The sequence below is a fragment of the Eptesicus fuscus genome, chromosome 7 (assembly GCF_027574615.1).
Source record: "Eptesicus fuscus isolate TK198812 chromosome 7, DD_ASM_mEF_20220401, whole genome shotgun sequence".
NCBI lineage: Eukaryota > Metazoa > Chordata > Mammalia > Chiroptera > Vespertilionidae > Eptesicus > Eptesicus fuscus.
In genome coordinates this window covers 53,013,223-53,032,006 of record NC_072479.1, presented here as the reverse complement: position 1 = coordinate 53,032,006, position 18,784 = coordinate 53,013,223, and the positions used below count along the sequence as shown (strand labels likewise).

At 53.3% G+C, this 18,784-nt stretch overlaps 2 protein-coding genes across 2 annotated transcripts; both read right to left on the bottom strand.

Annotated features, from left to right (window-relative positions):
- Nucleotides 1-1,078: 1,078 nt before the first annotated feature.
- ZBTB39 (zinc finger and BTB domain containing 39) lies at nt 1,079-13,572 on the bottom strand. Its single transcript, XM_054718942.1, has 2 exons — nt 13,536-13,572; nt 1,079-3,431 (listed from the first exon to the last, which is right to left on the bottom strand). The coding sequence occupies exon 2, from the start codon at nt 3,385-3,387 to the stop codon at nt 1,252-1,254; it is 2,136 nt and encodes a 711-aa protein (XP_054574917.1). The 5' UTR covers nt 3,388-3,431; nt 13,536-13,572; the 3' UTR covers nt 1,079-1,251.
- TAC3 (tachykinin precursor 3) lies at nt 13,537-17,317 on the bottom strand. The gene is made up of 4 exons (XM_054718593.1): nt 17,210-17,317; nt 14,386-14,485; nt 13,996-14,049; nt 13,537-13,610 (listed from the first exon to the last, which is right to left on the bottom strand). Exons 1-4 carry the CDS (start codon nt 17,315-17,317, stop codon nt 13,537-13,539), a joined length of 336 nt encoding a protein of 111 aa, XP_054574568.1.
- Between the last annotated feature and the right edge of the window lie 1,467 nt (nt 17,318-18,784).

Below are 18,784 nucleotides of genomic sequence, written 5' to 3'. Positions count from 1 at the left end.
TGAGGTGAGCCAATGAGTATGTGAGATCAAGGGCCCCCTCAAAAGCCAACTAACAACAAAGCCCCCAGGGCTGGGCTGAAACATTTCCCAGCTACCAGGGGAGGGCCTGAACTAGCTGTCAGCCAATAGCGCCCACTGGCGGCAACACAAAGACAGATCAGGATAAATTCCAGCAGGTCAAAAGTCAACTGCCAAAGCTCCTGCCCAAAACAGGTCACCCAACTGGGACAGAGAGGCATCCCGCTACACACCACCAGTTACTCGGTCCCTTTAATCCTGAAGGGCTTCCAGTCCATCACTCCACCTCATGGGTCTTCTCATCTACACTATAGGTCAAACACACTTCTAGGCAAGAGACAGGATATAAATTAAGGCAAGGCTGCTGCTGTCAGAGACATCCCCACTTCTCCAACAGAAAATTCACGGTTGATGGAGGTGGCCAGATGACATAGGACCGGCTATTTCAAATGGCTCCCTGTCCTCTTTGCCCCACAGGGAAGGCCTGACGTCCTGGGCCATCACTCCATGAAATCACGTTTCTTTGGAATTGAGGAGAAAAGAGAAACCTCCCATCCTGTCCATCCAGGCTGCCTCTTCTGGTGGCCCTGGCCAGGATTCATCCCAAAGCTTTCTGATCTAAACAGAAAGCTCGGTCCCCAGTTTGGATCTAGCTTCCAAAAGATCTGACTGTCCAGTCAGCAGATTAGAGGCGTGGAACAACAGGCACCTCTATCCCTGTTGCCTTTTCCCTGCTGAGGGCCGGGAATGGGACCTGAGGTGAGCTGCCCTGCTGACTAGTCTTTTCTAAATGACCACACTGCCAAACTCTCACAGCTGGTTGTCCCGGATGGAGGTCTGGCAGTTAAACCCACAGTGAAACTCTCTCCACCTCCTCTATTCAGTGAGGCTGTTGGTTGGGTTCTTAGCAGCATAAAACTCGAGAGGCTGGGGAAGGGGATCTAGCTGACACCAACTGCCTGACGAGATCCCAAGACCAGCCTCAAAAGAATAAAAAACACAGCCCTTCATGGGCAAGAACAGGTAAGGAGGTAAACATGATAGGGCCGCTGCTTCTCTGAAACAGTAACAGCTCATGTGCTATTTCTTCTTTTTTCTTCTTTAAACGCAAGACAGAACAGAATTCCTAGCAAGGCAAAACTGGAACTTCAGCTAGGGTGGGATGAACAGCCACTGGAAAACCGATGTCCTGGCTGCCACCTGGGAGCTCCCCTTGGCTCCGGTGGGACCCAGTCAGCTGTCCGGGCTCTTTTCCGCCTCTTTGGAATGGATAATGTACATGAAGGTCTGCTCAATGGTGAAGTCGGGCGGGAGGCTGCCTTTGTGCACACCCACGTGCTTGCTCATGAGGTTCAGGGTGGAGCTGTAGTGGCCACAGACTGTGCAGCGGTACATGAGGGCCCCTGAGTGCGTCTTCAGGTGGCACTTGATGGTCGAGCGGCCTCGGAAGAACTTGTGGCATACCTTACACTGGTACGGCTTCTCGCCCGTGTGGATCCGCCGGTGGTAGTTGAACTCACTTGTGTGGGCAAATCTTTTGCCACAGACCTTGCAGCTGTACTTGCTGTTCCCAGGTTGGCCCTGTAAAGCCAGCTCCTCGCTCAGGAACTCCTCTGCCGGCAGCTTCCGCTTCGGGAGGACTGGGTGCTGCGGCCCAAAGCCAGGCCGGGGGTCAAGGCCACCGCTGCATTTGTGCTGGCTGACATGGTAGCGATAGGCAGCCTCCGACTTGAAGCTCTGGCTGCACACGTGGCAGCGGAACAGGGTGTCTTCCAGGCTTTGGTGCACGGCCATGTGCTTCTCCAGGAGATGCCAGTCCACAAAGCTGTTCGCACAGACAGAGCAGGAGAAGACCGAAATGCCGAGGTGGGAGAGCATGTGCCACATGAGGCTGCAGAGGTTGAGGTGGCGCTGGTCACAGACACTGCAGGCCTGGCCCTTCAAGGTCAGGTGGTCTAGGATGTGGCCCCGGACCACGTGGAAATCTTTGGCCAATGCCTTCCCGCAGGCAGCACATTTCAATTCTGCGGAGGCTGCCCCCGAAAACAAACCCAGCTTCCCAGGCAGGGGATCGTTGGGGTGGACAATGATGTTGTTCTCAAATATTCCATCCCGTCGGTGGAGCGTCAGCTGCCACTGGGTAAAGAACTTAGTTTCACACATGTCGCAGGAGAAGAGGAAGATACCAATGTGAGACAGAACGTGGGTCACCCGGGAGTTTCGGTCCTGGAAGTGGGTCTCACATACCTTGCAGTTGCCTGTCAGCAGGTCCACGTGGTCCCGAGCATGCTGTCGGATCAGCTGAATGTTGGGCTCTAGAACTTTCTTGCATACCTGGCAGGGCATGGCCTTATTCTCTCGGTTGTCACTGTCTCCAAAAGTCAGCTCATCCTCACTGTCGTCACTCAACTCAATCACCTCCTCAGCTGTGCCTATCTCCTCCGTGGGGTCTTCAAACTGCAAGTCGTCACCCCCCAGGTCCTCCAGCTGGAGGTCATCCATCTGCTCGAAGCCGGGGTCTTTGGAGTGGTCGCTACTGCTCAGACAGGGGTTGGTCCCAGGGGTGATGTCTATCGCGCTGTCGGGGGGGAAGAAGCTGTCTTTACTGAAGTCTCCATTGCTCTGAAGTTTGTATGGCTGGCAGGAGCTTGTGCCGGTTTGGATGGCCATGCTGACCGTGCCCAGGGCTGGCTGGGTCACCACATTAGGGACAGACGTGAAAGGGGCAGGATTATCACGGTCTTCTGTCTTTGGCGGCAGTGGTTGCTGTGGCAGAGGCAGGCTATGGTTAGAGTCGCTGGTAACATTTCTCTCTTCATCTTTATAGCTTCCTCCAGCATCACCAGGTAAAACATAGTTTCTCTCAGGACCAAAGTGCTCCCCGCCACCCCGGAGTTCTCCAAGGGGATGGGCGGGTTCTGCTGAGCTACAACTCAGGGTGCCCGAGTGGCTCTCACGGGTGCTGGTCAGGGACTTGGCCACGGCAGTGCCCTCCAGGTCAGGAAAGGTGGAGTGACAGGCCCGGAGGAGGTCCTCCATGCCCAGACGCTCAGCTACCTCGTAGATGACCCCAACATTGATCAGGTCCGTGAAGAGCTCGGATGTGTAGACGAAGCTCAGAATCTTCTCGAAGTTGGCGGGGGTGATAAAGTCCACCACATAGGTCCTGGCGGCATCGAGCCCAGTGTTCAGGAAGAGGTTCTGGAAGTAGCCGGCTGCGCAGGCCAGCACAGCTTTGTGGGCCGGGAAGGAGCGGCTCCCCACCACGATGGTGACATCGCACATGGTCTCCGAGAGCCGGCACTTGTTGAGTTCCTTCAGCAGGTTGTTGGGGTGGTTGGTGCTCTGTAGTTTGATCCTCATGCCCATCTTAGCAGCTCCTGTGAAGTTGCCTCCTTATCAGCACGGTTAATCTGTGGACAGCAAAGAGAGAAGATGGATGGCCAAGCTCATCCCTGCAGGCGGGGTGCTCTGCAGGAGAAACCGCGACCGGTCTGGGTGTCCCTACAGCTCAGGTGGGGAGCCGAGTGAACAGACACGGAGAGCTGCTCCATTCTGCCGAGAGCAAGGACAGCAAACATGACAGAACGATCACCCCTCTCCCTGCACAGACCCGAATACAGGGCTGTTATACCAAAATCCAAAACCACTGAAACAAATCCGATAGCTTGGTCTTTAAGAGAGTCAGGAAGAGAGGTTGTAGGCCTTAGAGCCAGGCTAGAGGTACCCTCTCAGACACAAACTTATGCTTCATGACCAGAGCAACTGGCTCAAATGAGTTTCCTCCTAAATACAAGCTGTGCTATCTCATTAAGTACGTCATGCACACATTTGAACAGTTAGCAGAGCTCCTTCCGCTGCTGAGGAAAAGGTAAGGATGCTCCCTCCCCCTTTTAGTTTTCTAACGTTGCTTGTCCTTTCAGTCCCTAAGTAAACCTCCTGCTCATGCTTGAGTTCCCGTCTCTCCCTGCCTGCAACCTGCACTACCTGCCTACTCTCTCCTCTCCATAACCCAGAGCCATTCAGATACTGATCTCCCACATTCTTTGTAAGCTACGAAGTTAAAATACGTTAGAACTCAAAGGAGTAAAGCAAAGTAGAACCTAACTGTGGTATTTAATATTTCTTAAATATGCTTGATCTCCTCCCACCACCCTTTCCAGGTTTGATACTTATGTTGACACGAACTAAGAGATCTACTTGTTGCCACGAGAAACCATCTAACTGTACAGGTGAAAGGCTGGCTCGATAGCCCTTTCCCCTTGGGAGCCGGCACCCTAAGGGAGAGGGCGGCACGGGTCTGCCTCGCCTCGCACACTCCACTAGCTCCCAACTTTCGCGGGGGCCCAGGACGCCGCTGGGCATTGTCGGGGTGCCAGCCGAGCACCTCCCAGGCCCTGGTGGCCACACTCAGCCGTCGGCAGGACGGGGCGCTGGGCAGCCCGAGTGGGGGTAGGAGGGGGCAGGTTCAGAACTTGCGAGGAGGCACCTCAACAATCCCGGGGCGCCGGTCTTCCCTCCGGAGGCCGAATCCGGGAGAAAGGGCATTGGATCGGGCCGGGGCACTCCGTTTGGGGGACACCGAGCACCTCGGTCCCTTCCTCCCCCAGGAGCCGCGATTCCCCCCCCCCCCCCGGCGACTCCGGAGGGGCGGGGGCGCGCGGGGCGCGGGGCGGCCGGAGGCCAGGGACGGGCGGCGGGGCGGCGGGGCAGGCGCGCGCCGGGGAGGGTGGGTCCGGCGAGGGGAGCGGGCAGGAGGGCGCCCGCCGAGAGCGAGGAAGGCCAGGGCGGGGGTCGGGCCCCGGCGAGGGCACCCCTCGGCCCGGCCGCGCTTACCCGGCTCCGCGGGGCCCCAGCACCATCGCCGCCGCCGCCTCACACAAAGGCCCCGGCCCGCCGTGCCCGGCCCGACGAGGAGGCGGCGCCGCCGGCCGCGGCCAGAGTCTCCATCCGCCGCGCCGCTCGCCGCGCCGGCCCGGGCAGCCCCCGCCGCCCGGCCCGCAGCGCCCCCCGCCGTCCCGGAGGAGGCAGCGCCCCCCGTCGCTCGGTCGCAGCGCCCCGCCCCGGCGGGACCCGGAGCGAGGTGTGCGGGGCTCAAAGCCGCCGAGCCCGGAGGGGGCCCCCGCGCGGCCCAGGACCCCCGCTCCGAGCGCCTTCACTCTCGCGCGGCGCTGGGACGGCCGGCCGGCCCCCGCGAGCAGTCGTGGGGCGTCTCCAGCCACCCCACCTCAGTTTCGGCTTTTCGGAAGCGCCGATGCCCCGGGTGGAGGACCGCTGTCCCCTCCCGCTGCCGCCGGAGAAGCCGACAACCCCGATCCCAACTCCCAGCTCCTATCCAAGCTCCGGCCGCCTCCCCTGTTCTCTGCTCTCCCTCCCCGGGACGTGGGAGCTCCTCGGGCTCCAGGCCCTTCTGTTCCAGCCTCTCTCCTATCTCACTGGGGTGATAGGAGGCAGCTGGGCACAAACCCCCACGCAGGCACATGGGAGGGCTCGGTGATTCCTGGACGGACGGATGGATGGATGGATGGATGGATGGATGGATGGATGATGGATTGCAAGAGGAACACACAGGATGATGCCAACTGATCTGAGCCGGGTTAGCTGTTCAGCAATCATCAGTTAGTTTGTGTCCCCTTTTCCACAATCTTACTAACTGGTGGTAGGTTATAATGAAAGCAAACATTCTACTAAATGCTGCCAAACATGAACTATTTATTAGCAAGGGGATGCGAAAACCGCCCTACAGCCTGTTCTTGTAGTTTGGGGGCAGGCAGTACCAAACAGTTCTGGGAGAGGCTCAGTTGGATACATAAAGCTACCACCACGAGCCCTGAAGTGGAGCATCAGACAACCAACAGACTCTAAACCTTCAGCAAGACTCTGAGACACTGGGCGGCAAGGCTTGCAAGAGTCTTGGGCCTGTTTAGCCTTTCCAACCAACTACTTTAACAACCTGGAGAGAGAGAGAGAGAGAGAGAGAGAGAGAGAGAGAGAGAGAGAGAGAGAGAGAACTGGCCCCAAATGGAGTCCCTTGTGCTAAATGCACATTAACAAACAATTGCAGTTTCAGCAATAACTAACCTAATTGCTGTTTCAGCCTCTCCCAGGAATGTAATCTTAACCAGTCAGTCTGGAATTTCCTGGTCAGCACTAGTGAGGTAATTTGCCTGATAGGCCAATGCCGGGCCCCCCAGAGGAAGGTGACCTTGCCTCAACCCACTCGCCCTCTCTGGGTGGCTCAGTGGTTGAGTGTGAACCCATGAACCAGGAGGTCATGGTGCCATTTCCCATCAAGCATATACCTGGGTTGCGGGCTTGATCCCCAGTAGGGGGCATGCAGGAGGCAGCCAATCAAAGATTCTCTCTCATCATTGATGTTTCTCTCTCTCCCGCTCCCTTCCTCTCTCTGAAATAAATAAATAAATAAAAACAATCCACTCTTTGCTAAATCATTTCCTTGCCCCCTTTCTGCCTTTAAATCCTTTCCTTTTCTACAACTCTCCTGAGCTCCTTTCTATTTGCCAAATGGAATTGGCTGCCTAATTCATGAACTGTTGAATAAAGCCAATTTGATTGTTAAATTTACTTGGTTGAATTTTGATTTTTAATGGTGGCAACCTTGCATCAAGCAAATCTATCAGCACCATTTTCCCAACAGCCTCAGATGATGATTAGCATTTTTTGACAATAAAGTTTTTAAAAATATATTTTTATTGATTTCAGAGAGGAAGGGAGAGGGAGAGATAGAAACATCAATGATGAGAGAGAATCATTGATCAGCTGCCTCCTGCACGCCACCTACTGGGGATCGAGCCTGCAACCCAGGCATGTGCCCTTGACAGGAAGCTGATGCTCTATCCACCGAGCCAAACCGGACAGAGTGGCAATAAAGTATTTTTAAATTAAGGTTTGTACATTATACATAATGCTATTGCACACTTAATAGACTACAGTATAGTGTAAACATAACTTTTATGTGCACTGGAAAAACAAAAATATTTAACTCACTTTATTACAATAGTCTGAAACCAAACCTGCAGTATCTCCAAGGTAGGCCTGTATATATTTGGTCTTCATCACTAGTCCAGGCATAGTGTTCCTAAAAACCTTGAAATTTCTTAAGCTATTGGGAGCCATAAAGATGTCTTTTGTTATATTAATGAGGCTTTGTACTGAACTTCAGGATGGTAGCTGATTGCCAGGAGAGCCAATCTTATGATTAGATGGTTGGAACTTTCAGTCCCCCCCACCAACTCCCAACCCAACCTCCAGGGAGGGGAGAGCAGGAACTGGAGACTGAATCAATCACCAATATTCAATGATCTAATCAATCATGCTGTCAAGTGACCTCAAAAAGAGTCTGAAGGCTTTGCCTAGAAATAAATGTTAAAGATTTATTCAAAGGTTGTAGGGTTTGCACACCAGAAACACAACTAGGCAATACTCAGAGTGTTCTGAAGAAGAAAGAAAAGCTATGAGTTCCTACAGTGAAAAGTACATTCTTGTCCTGGCTGGTTTGGTTCCATGGATAGAGCGTCAGCCTGCGGACTGAAGGGTCCTGGGTTCGATTCCGGTCAAGGGCACATGCCCGGGTTGCAGGCTCGATGCCCAGTGGGGGGCATGCGGGAGGCAGCCAATCAATGATTTTCTCTCATAATTGATGTTTCTATCTCTCTCTCTCTCCCTTCCTCTATGAAATCAATAAAAATATATATATTTTTAAAAAATGTTCCAGTTTTAAAAAAAAAAAAGAAGTGCATTCTTGAGAAGAATCAGTCTGATATTCTGAACCTCTGCATTGGTCCAAGATGGTAATCCTCGAGATGGCATAGTGTGTCAGGTGGCGTGGATACAGGAATATTCTATCCTTACTCTTTTCCGGGCAATCAGAGACCTATTTGGAGGTTTGCTGTATATCCAGGCATTGATGAAGGACTGGAATTTCAAAACTTGAGGTTCCCAGCCTAGTTAAGACAAGGATAGAATCATTTCCTCATGCTTCAACCTACTTGATTTCAGTCATTTAGCAGCTTAACTATATGACTTCGTTTTATTTCCTACTGGATTCCTCACTGACGAAAAGCGGTCACATACTGAACCTGACAAGCTCAGGGGAGGCCTGCATGGTGGGCCGCACCAACTCAGAGACCACAGGAGCCTCATGGGCTGGTCTGGAACTAGAACTTGCTGGCGAGGGGACTCTTCCCCCTCCCCACGTGAGGGTCTGCACTTGTTCTTCAATAAATGTCCACCCTTGTTATAATAATAATAATAATAATAATAATAATAATAATAATAATAAATAAACTTGCTAGCTAAACGTGACTCGTGGAGGGTAGTCATGTCCTAGGCCAGTATCTTTCTCGACAAAGGTCCATCTTTGCCTTACCTGAACCTATGCCTTTTTTGCATCATGATAACATACCTTTGGCATGTCAGACTAATGCCCTTTTCCAGACCCCTCAGGGTGGAATCTCCCACAGACCACAGAACCCCTCATTGTGATCTTGTTCTCCTCACACAATCTCTATGTGCTGTAAAAGTTACTTGTTAACTATCCTGTGCCCTCTAATGTAAAAGAAGTATTTGTCTCTTCATTTTGGTTTGTATCCAATGTCAGAGATTTTCCCCGCTTTGCTTTCTCTCGCCTCCCTAATCTATTATCAGCAAATTTCATACCACCCTCCTTATGCCTCCACCTTTGACTGTAATGTATAAAATAAGGCGCAAAATTGTCATCCTCGGAGCATTTTCTCAACCATTGATATTTTGCTTCCCAGAAATTGTCAGTTTGGCTCAAATAAACTCATAAAAATTCTTATAGGTTTGGATGTTTCCTACGTCGAAACTATGTCATGAAGTCTCCACAAAAAAACGACAGTTCAGAGAGCTCAGGGGTTGGCGCACGCTTGGGGATTCAGGAGAGGAGAGTGCAGAGAGAGCAGAGAAGCTCTGTGCCCCTCTCCCCATGCCTTGCCCTATGCACCTCTTCCACTGGCTCTTCCTGAGTTATTTTCTTTTATAATAAACTGGTCATCTAGTGAGCACATGGGTTTCCTGAGTTCTGTGAGCTGCTCTAGCAAATCAATTGAATCCAGGGCGTAGGTCCTGGGAAACTCCAATCTGTAGCTGATCAGTCAGAAGCATAGGTGACAACCTGGGCCTGGATTGTCATCTGAAGTTGGGGGGCAGTCTTGTCAGAATAAGCCCTCAACTCGTGGAATCGGATATCATCCCTCTGTAGCTAGTGTCAGAGCATGGCTTGTTGGTGTGGGAAAACCTCCTATACACGGGCTGGAATTGGGTTCAGAACCTTTAGTGCTGAAGTCCTTTAAAAGTAAATCACCATGCAGTCACAACAACACCCATGCACAAAGCTACACTACACCGAGAAGGGCTGAGAATTCCATCAAGGTCTTGTTGACCAGGTATTTTTGGGCATCAACCTCTTTACTACAGGAAAATGAGGGCCAGGATTACTTCACAAATTCTCCAAACACAAAACAGGAATCTGATTTAAAATGTGTCTCCAGCTCAGCCAGTCTGACTCAGTGATTTATGAACCAGAAAGTCATGGTTCGATTCCCAGTCAGGGCACATGCCTGGGTTGTGGGCTCGATCCCCAGTGTGGGTCGTGCAAGAGTTAGCTGATCAATGGTTCTCTGTCATCATTGATGTTCCTCTCTCTCTCTCTCTCTCTCTCTCTCTCTCTCTCTCTCTCTCTCTCTTTCTCTCTCTCTCTCTCCCTTCCTCTTTGAAATCAATAAAAATATTGTTTTAAAATGTTAATTAAATAAATAAAATGTGTCTGTTTTTCCTGGAATCCCTAGTACTGCCACCAGAGAGCAGCCTTTCTACATTTTTGCTCAGCACACGGCACTCTTGAAGTGTGAGCAGAACTCCTAAAGCTTTCATGACCCACATAAAGTCCCCAGACTGCACACAATTAAACCCTCTGGATAGATGATTCTGAAAAGCCAACAAGATGACTCACCGAAGAAAGGCTTGAGGATCTGGGGTGAGGACAGTCTTTGACCTGTAGCAGTAAACCTGACGCCAAAGACACTGAGATGAGCTCTTCCTCCTGCCCAGCCCTACAGCTATGGGTCCAAAGGTGCCCAGCCAGGCTCTGGAAGGGGAGAACTTTCACTGGGGAGAAGGGACCGCAGGGAGTGGCCTCTGGCTCCATGGCCCTCTCCCTGTGGTGCCTTGGGAGAGCTGAATGTGGACTTGTATCAGGGTAGTCCAGGGGCTTGGCCAAGGCCCCTGCTCCAGGCTAAACTAGGGAGCCTGGGGACTTCCCAGGCCGTTCCATCAGGGCACAGGAGCCCCTTGGGACCGTGGGCTGTGATAGCTAGAACAGCAGATTAATAAAGACACCCACATACACCTCATTTAAATGCCTTACACATTGACTACTAAACTGGTTACAGGCTGGTAACCGTAGCATTATAGAGGGGTCTGGAACAAGTGTATTCCCTTTATAACAACTAAGGTGGCCAGTTAACACTGTGAACTGTGTCTGGGTCACATCTCATCCCCACCGCCTAGTGCAGAGCCCATGCTTGACCTTTGGGGGCAGAACAATGACACAGTCCCAGATGCCTCCTCCTCAGTGGCTGGGTCTTTGCACGGCCTTGACCCTGCTCCCTCCTCTAAGTAGAGTCACATTCAGAGAACAATGTCTCCTGGGCCCATCCTAGAAATTCAGATGAAGCGCTTCAGAATATGTTTTTTTCTTTATCTGAAGCTAGTTTGTGAAATTCATTGAGTGTAAGAAACCATCTTCCAAATTCATTTATCTATGCTTTTAATCACTAAATAATCTTCTGATACTAATTGTATGAAACACTGAGTAAGGCACTGTTGGGAAAATTGCTGTGTACAAAATAAAGATAATTCTAGTTAGATATATTTGTGTATGTGTGCATATCATATGTACATATATATGTATGTATGATGTGGTTGGAAGAGTTAAGGAAGAGAAAAAAAAAACTCACCGATCCACCAACCAAACAAATACATCACTCTAGGTCATATGTAAAAATCCTTTATTGTTGGGGAAGCCAGGGGAATCTACAGGCAATGCCAGCTGGAACTGGGGGGTCACTATGCACTGTCTACATCAGCGTTGGGTAGAGGGATGGGGAAGGGGTCTCAGCACAAGAAGGGTACAGGCTGAGGAGAGAAGGGAAGTCAGAGTGCATGCACTTGGGGACTTGGAGGGGGTGACGGGGGGGGGGGGGGTCATGATGCAGCCAGGAGTATAGAAATGGAGTGCCGAGGACCAAAAACGTGAAATCACGTCTTCTGTCTGGTAACACTCCCACCAACCACCTGCTGGGGGAGCAGAGGAGAAGGGGAGGGGCATCTGTAAGGGGGAAGGAGAGAGAACAGAAATCTTAGCACAGCTGTCTTCCCGCCTTTGAACTAGAGACTGGACTCTCCGAGCTGCAGGTGCTTGCCCTTTTCCAGCTGTGTCATTCTGATGCTACTTATAAACACCTGTGCTCGTGGTCTATGGAGGCTCACATAAAAAATGTAGTGACAGCCCCAGCCGGTTTGGCTCAGTGGCTAGAGCGTCGGCCTGTGGACTGAAGGGTCCCGGGTTCCATTCCAGTCAAGGGTAGGAGGCAGCCGATCAATGAGTCTCCTCATCATTGATGTTTCTATCTCTCCCTCCCTTCCTCTCTGAAATCAATAAAAAATATATATATATTTTTTTAATGTAGTGACAGAAATGAAGTTTATATTATCCTAGCGTCTCCATGAGCCAGGCATACACGCAGCCCTGGTGCTATGCTCCTCCGGCCTCACCCAGTCCCTCCTCCTCTTTCCAGAGCCCCCTCCCTCCCACTCCCTGGCAGTGACGGGCCCAGAGACCACTTCCTCTTTCAGCAGTTTCACATGAATGAAATCAGATGATACAATGATCTTTGCTGATTCATTTCATCTCATCCCTTTAAATGCCAGCCACCAGGGACCTTGTGTCCTGTTCTTCCTGGCACCGCGCAGGTAGAGAATGCTCCGTCAGTGGTGAGATTATGAAGGCTGCAATTATGGGCCTGGTCCCTCTGAAAGAGCCTGGTCTCACCAGCAAGCAGTAAAAGTAGATTTCCACAATGCACTTGTTTCTGCTATTTGTATAAAATACTATGGCAAAAAATTGCACTGTAATTATCTTTATGGCTGATGCACAACGCTGGGGAGAGGATGCCATCCAGATATAGTTGCCCGTGTAATTATCTGGCGGTCGGCAGGATTGAAATAACCATCTAATGAGAGCAAAATGATACGGTAAGTACCATGTAATCAGTGAGTTACGATTATTATGGCTCTTTGCGCCCTCTCACCCAACACTGAGTGGGGGGGCCGGACCCTGTCTCTGGGCCCAGGGAGTCATGCCCAGGCCGTTTAAGCGACAGCCAGCTCCTGGGCCTTGTGTCTCCCTTGAGACCAATGAGTGTGGGTGATAGGAAGGCAGGCAGGGGGCCCCGACTCCCTGTGATAACGGGGGCTTCCGAGTCCCTCTCATTCTCCCCCGCGCTGTCGCCTCTGTCTTTGGAGCCAGCGCAGCAGTTGAGCTGTGATTGCCGTGCGTGGGAAGGGGTGTCCAGGCAGAAGGCTGTGTTTTGACTAGACACTTCCCAGGGGACTCACACTTGCATACCAAGTGAGCGATCTCAGCCCACTCGGGCCTGGGTTCGGCGCAGACCGCTCCAGGCAGGCAGGCCGGCACGAGGACATTGCCCAGGCCTCCCAGACCCCACAGTCCTAACAAAACCTGCACAGAGGCTGTGCCCGGCGCCGTTCTGAACACTGGGCTTAAGCTGGGTCCTCACAGCCACAGCCCCGCCACGCCCTGTTCGCACCCCGTCTTCCAGGTGGGGAAGGTGAGGCACAGGGGGGTATGGAGCTTGGCCGCGGGAACACTAGTGGGTGGTAGATCCCGATTCAAACTCAGGCCACGCCCTTCTCCATTACGGGACCCAGAGCGACTGAGATACAGCTCCCAGCCCCGCCCCATTAGCTTTCCCGAGTTCCTTGGATTTCTTCCTCCATCACTCTTGAGTAGCACTACACACTGGGCCCTGTAAGTGGAGATCCTGGATAATCCGAACGGTTCAGCCTGCCTGGGAGGCAAATCACTTCACCTGTGGATTGGATGTGGAACCTGTCATTACTGGATGAGGATCTCTCCGTCTTTTGCACGGATCAGGAGAGAACGGAATCTAAACAACAGAAGTTGCCCATCAGGGCGAGCACCAGGGGACAGAGATGAGATGAAAAAGAGGGCCGTGTGTGTGTGTGTGTGTGTGTGTGTGTGTGTGTGTGTGTGTGCGCGCGCGTGGTGTCTCGGACAAGCACGTGCCTGTACGTGTTGGTGTGTTTGACAGTGTGCTGGGCGCTGGCCGTGTATTTTATGAGCATCAATGCCTGTAGCGTCAGAGGCAATGCTTCTCTGGCAGCCTGCATGCACACAGCCCCGCTCCTCCCCCCGACCCAACACTCCTCACCTCATTCCACGTTGGGGGGGTACTGGAGGCTGCCGAAGCGAGGGGCGCTCTCGTGGGTCCCATCAGCAGGCGTGTCTGGGTGAAGAAAACAGTGTGGTTAGGAGAGATTTTTCTGGATGTGACCTTCACCCTGAATAACATCGAAGGACTGGCGACGAAGGGCAACCCTGGAAGACAGAGCTGGGAGGAAGCTCGTGCTCGGTGTGGGAGATGGGGAGGAAGCAGAGCCTCCCTAACCGCCCCCCAAGGCTGCAGCAGGACCATCATGTTATAAAGGTCCCCCAGGGCGGCTCCCAGGGAACACTGCACTGCGGATCCAAGCTGACTGGGTAGAAAGGGCCTGGGGACCCCCCCCCCCCCCCCCCTGTAGCTAAGAGAAGTCTTTCCCTCTGAGGACAAACATGAGGCTTTTGACTCCTGCGTGTCCTGGCCCGTCCACTAAGCCCTGCCACACGTTTACCTGGCTGGCTGTTCCTCTTGCCCATGAGTCCCACGAAGAAGTCGTGCATGTCGCCTGCAGGAAAGGGCAGCATGGTCCCCGGTGGCCGTCAGGCACCGGGCCCCATGCCCTCGGCGCTCTGGGCAAGTGGCTGGCAGAGACAGGGAGGGGGAGAGGCTACTCACGTTTCTGGAGAAAAGACCGTTTCTTAGGATCTGTGAAAACAAGAACAAGTGTGTGGGGTCTGGAAAGTGATGATGAGGGTGCTTCCGATCACAACTCTCCATTATTCACTAAGCCATCTGGTCTCCTCCCACCTGAAGGGGTCTCCCGGGCCGACTTAATCCCCGGAATCCTGCCCCCCAGCCCACCCCCGTCCCCCCACATCCCTCTCCCGAGGCTGCTTCCTACCCTTGCTCGCCTGGCTCAGAGTTTTGAGCAGTTCGTCCACCACGGAGACTGAGTTGTGGCTAGTGAGCGCCTTGAGCAGCTCCTCGATACTCAGGGCCTTCTAGGGGAGAGAAACAGAGGGCTGAGGCAGGAGACTCACACCCAGGCCACTCCCTCTCTTCCCACCAGACACAGACTTCTCTTGAGTCTATCACAGCCGAACCCGACATCTCATTTCTTTCAGGATTTCCTCTGATGAGGAGGGAAGAGAAGCAGGCTCTCAAAGTCTGCGGTCTGTGGGCCAGGTCCGTGGGCCAGCTGCACCAGCGGGGGACCGCGTTAGAGATGCATATCTCAGCCCCACCCGAGGCCCGCTGAGATAGGATCTGCATTTTAACCAGGCTCCAGGTGATTCATATGCACAGCAAGGTTGGAGAAGCCCTGGAAAAGGGAACGCACTGGGCATCCCTGTAGACTGTCCCATCCTGTTTGCCCAAGACTAAAGGCCTTCCTGGGATGTGGCTTTCGCTGCTCAAGGTGAGAGGATCTGAGCAAAACTGAGACAGTGGCCAGCTGTCTCCATGCTCAAGGGCCCCTGTGAGCCTCTCCCTGGGGCCCTGCCCTGGCTCCTCCCACCCCTCAGTGAGAAGGGCCTTTGGTTCTTTGCTCCCTGGCACATCAGGAACTGGTTTGCCCAAGGATGGGGTTACCCCCCCTGAGTGAGCAAGTATGGGGTTGCCCTCCACGACTCCCCCCACTCACAGGAAAGGCCCATCAGACAGAGCAGGTGTCCTCTGATTGTGCTCCATGACGGAGCCACAGATGGCACTCCGCCCTGGGGGCGGGGCCGGGGGTAGGAAGGGGGACACCTCTGTGACCCTGAAATCCCCGCTCTGTGCGATGTCTGTGGATGGTTCTCTCCCTGTGTCTCCCACTGCCTCTTGATCTCTTTTCTTCCCCATGGGTTTCTGCCTCTGGTTCTCTTCCCCTCGCCCCTGTCTGCCCTGGCCTCGGAACTCCAGGAAGGCACCGCTTCTCCCCCATCCTGCAGATGAACCCCAGATTCCAAGCAGGGGTTCTTAATTGTCTTGGTGATTTATTTTTAGTAACTTGGGCACAGCAGGTGGTCGGTGGGCACACCCCACACCCCAGGCTATTTAGCTGCAGAGACACGGACAATGATCATGATTGGAGAGTCTTACTTTGAATCTCAAAGGTGCCTCTCTCTCCAGAGTCCACGGGTCCCTGGGCTGCTGGGCACACACAGAAGCACATTGGCACAGGATGCCCACCACTCACACCAGCCCAGCTGCCTAGGCACTCGTGTTTCCTCCCCTCTTCCCTCCCCAGTTTCCCTCGTTCTCACAGACCTGCAGGAGAAGGGATGGGGCAGCAATCTCTCTCTTTCGCTGACGAAGAGGGGCAGGGACTCGAAGCAAGTTTGTCTCAGAAGAATAGACCCAGATATCCTGTCGGCCTCGAGCTGGGACTCTGGGCTCTGGACACAGTGTCCAGCCCATATTTGGTAATCCCTATGTGTTTTTATGAACTGGCTCTTTTTTTTTTTTTTAATTACATTTTATTTTTTAAATTGATTTCAGAGAGGAAGGGAGAGGGAGAGAGAATCATTGATGGGCCACCTCCTGCACGCCCCCCACTGGGGACCGAGCCCCCAACCTGGGCATGTGCCCTGACCAGGAACCGAACCGTGACCTCCTGGTTCATAGGCTGACGCTCAACCACTGAGTCAAGCCGCCGGGCGGAACTGGTTCTGTCTTTTGAATGCGGTACAACTACTGCCACGGCGAGGCTGCCAGCCTATGGTGCCCCGATCCACCTCACAGCTGGAGGAAGGCTGGCCACCTCTCCCTGCCCAGCGCACAGCCTCCCAGGCAGCCACTTTCCCCAAATTGTTCACACGCTGCCCACTTCCTGGAATGAGATGCTAAACAGACTTGAGCTGGAACGGCAGTTAGACTTCACACACTGAATTTGGAATAAGTTCCACCTATAATCATGTAAAAGCATTTGTACCAATGTAATCGCTATCATTTCAAAACCTTAAGACGACTTTCTCCTTGCTCTCCCCCTGTCGGCCTATCCTGACAAGTCCTATTCCTTTTCTTGGAGGAGCTTTGGAAACCGGGGCCTAACCTGTTTTGTGTTTGTTTTTTGTTATTATTTTTCTATCCTGACTAAGCAGAGGCTAGAGGAGGTCAAGGAGAGGAGAGGGGGAAGGGCTGGGATCTTAGGACCACCTGAGGTTACAGGGTGGATGAGGGAGTTTATTCGAATTTTGAAAACAAAATAATACACGTAATTGATCAGTAAAGTAGCACACAAATGACCATTTGGGGGAGAAATTCTGACTGTGTTTCATAACCTCCAGGGAGTACATAGAATCTCCTCAGCCGTCCCCACCCCACCACCACCACCACCACCACTACCACTACACACACACATACCTCAAAGGAACAGACCCTGAACTTGAGCTGGACCATAGGGAACCTTAGACCAACCTGGCCTCCCCCGCCTCCCCCTGGAAGTACCATCTAATCACCCAGCCAGCAGTCAATCAGATGGGTAGGGCACCTTTTATATGCAAGGTGTCAAACCTGTGCAGAGGGACAGAGATCCTTACAGACATGCCCAAGACAGTGAGCACATGAGCAGAGCAGAGAGGCAGGGAAACCCGGCCCTCTGACAGAAACCCGGTAACTGCCAACCCACCGGCCGCACCTCCACCACACACCTTCCCCTATAGCTTTTGGAACCAGCAAAGCTGTTGCTCCCATGATGTTGCCCAAACTCTGCCAAGGCAGGCCCAGCCGGAGGGGTGCCTTACCTCCCTGCGGCCCCTACTGGGTACCACCTGCTCCGGTGACTCCTCACAGACGGCCCCGAGAGGCAGGCTGAGGGCCAGGATGGCTGCCAACAGCAGGGCGCTCCGCATGGTGCTAAGAGTGCAGAGAGTCAGGCAGGGAAGGCGGGAGGAGGCGGACATAAGGAGGGAAAACACAGGAAACATTCACCACCAGCAGCTCAGCTGGACCCTGCTTCCCAGCCCCTGACTCTCCTGCCCGGCCCTGCTCTGGGGAGGGTATCTCTGAGCAGTGGGGACATCCCCTGGGCTTGGTTTCCCTGCTCCCCCATCAGACATATCTCCCCAGGATGTGCACCTGGCAGCAATGAGCAAAGGTGCCGCAGAGCCGGGACTCGAGGCTCCAAAGGAAGAGGATGGATTTATAGGACGCGTGGGGGTCTGTTTCCTTCCTCAGCTGGAGGGGGGATCCTGGACTCTCTTTTCCAGCAGTAGGCAACCCCTAGACTTAGGCAAAACTTTCTCGTACGGAACCAGCAGTCGGCAACCACAGGCTCCAAACATCACTAGCTCTCAACCCCTTTCTCTCTGCCTTCTTCTCACTTCCCAGCGCCCGGCTCCCGGATCAAAGGCGGATCAAAGTCAGCCACTTCCTTTATTTCTTCTGACTCTGGCCCCCGTCCTTCGGTGCCAGCTTCAGTCCTCCCCACCTTCTCCCGCTCGTGCCTACCTGTGGAGCCGCGTGGAGCCTTACAGCTGGATGGTCTAGTAGAATCAGGGAGCTGGCGGGATTACTGCCCTGCTCCCCACAAAGCTGGTTCTGCTGCTGCTGCTGTGAAGAGAGAAGCGGGGAGTGGAGGGGATCTGGGAATGTGGCAGGATTTCAGCTCCCTGATAAAGGCTCTGGGAGGGTCTGGGGGAGCCGGGGGAGGGGCCGAGAATCACCAATCCCAGGATGGCTGGACGGGAGGGGAGAGGCTGGTGGGAAGGAGGGTCTAGGCTGCAGCCAAACACACACACACACACACACACACACACACACACTACAAACTCTTCAGTGCGCTGGGGTTATCCAGCAGCCCACTTGCCAACAGCCCCTCGGCGGGGCACGCTAAGGAATAATTGGTGTGTGGTTTGTCACAAAATTGGCATGCCCGGTCCAACTCAATAGGTGTGGTCCCTGGGCCTCTTGCTCCTCCTTGTTCACGCCCCCAGCTCCTTGCCTTTTAAACCTTCAGGCAGAACAATTCCAGGGGATGCTCCCACCCCCAAGACAACCAGGACAGCCAGGGGCAGGCCCTGAGGACCTGGCATCCCCCCTAGCCCTCATTTCACCGTGTTCTCTTCTCAGCTGGAGGGGGCCTATCACTTTGGTCCTCAGATCAACTGAGGGTCAGTGCTTCTCCTGCTATTGAATGCAGAGAACTGTAGGTGTCTGGCTCCATCCACCACCTCTCCAGGGCTAGTGCCTGTCCCCTCAGGCGCCCACCTCACTCTTTCTTGACCCGAGTTTGCCTGACTTAGTTGCATCCTTCTAGAATTCTAACTTCTGGACCTCCTAATCTCAGAAAGGAAGAATACCACCACAGCTGAGCCAGC

Excerpts from the sequence above, each read along its gene's own strand:
- ZBTB39 (XM_054718942.1), bottom strand. The coding sequence starts at position 3,387 with ATGGGCATGAGGATCAAACTACAGAGCACCAACCACCCCAACAACCTG.
- TAC3 (XM_054718593.1), bottom strand. The coding sequence starts at position 17,317 with ATGCGGAGCGCCCTGCTGTTGGCAGCCATCCTGGCCCTCAGCCTGCCT. Across the intron at positions 14,050-14,385 it reads TCTGAGCCAGGCGAGCAAGG|GCGACATGCACGACTTCTTC; the intron begins GTAGGAAGCAGC and ends CCTTTCCTGCAG. Across the intron at positions 13,611-13,995 it reads CAAGAGGAACAGCCAGCCAG|ACACGCCTGCTGATGGGACC; the intron begins GTAAACGTGTGG and ends TTCTTCACCCAG.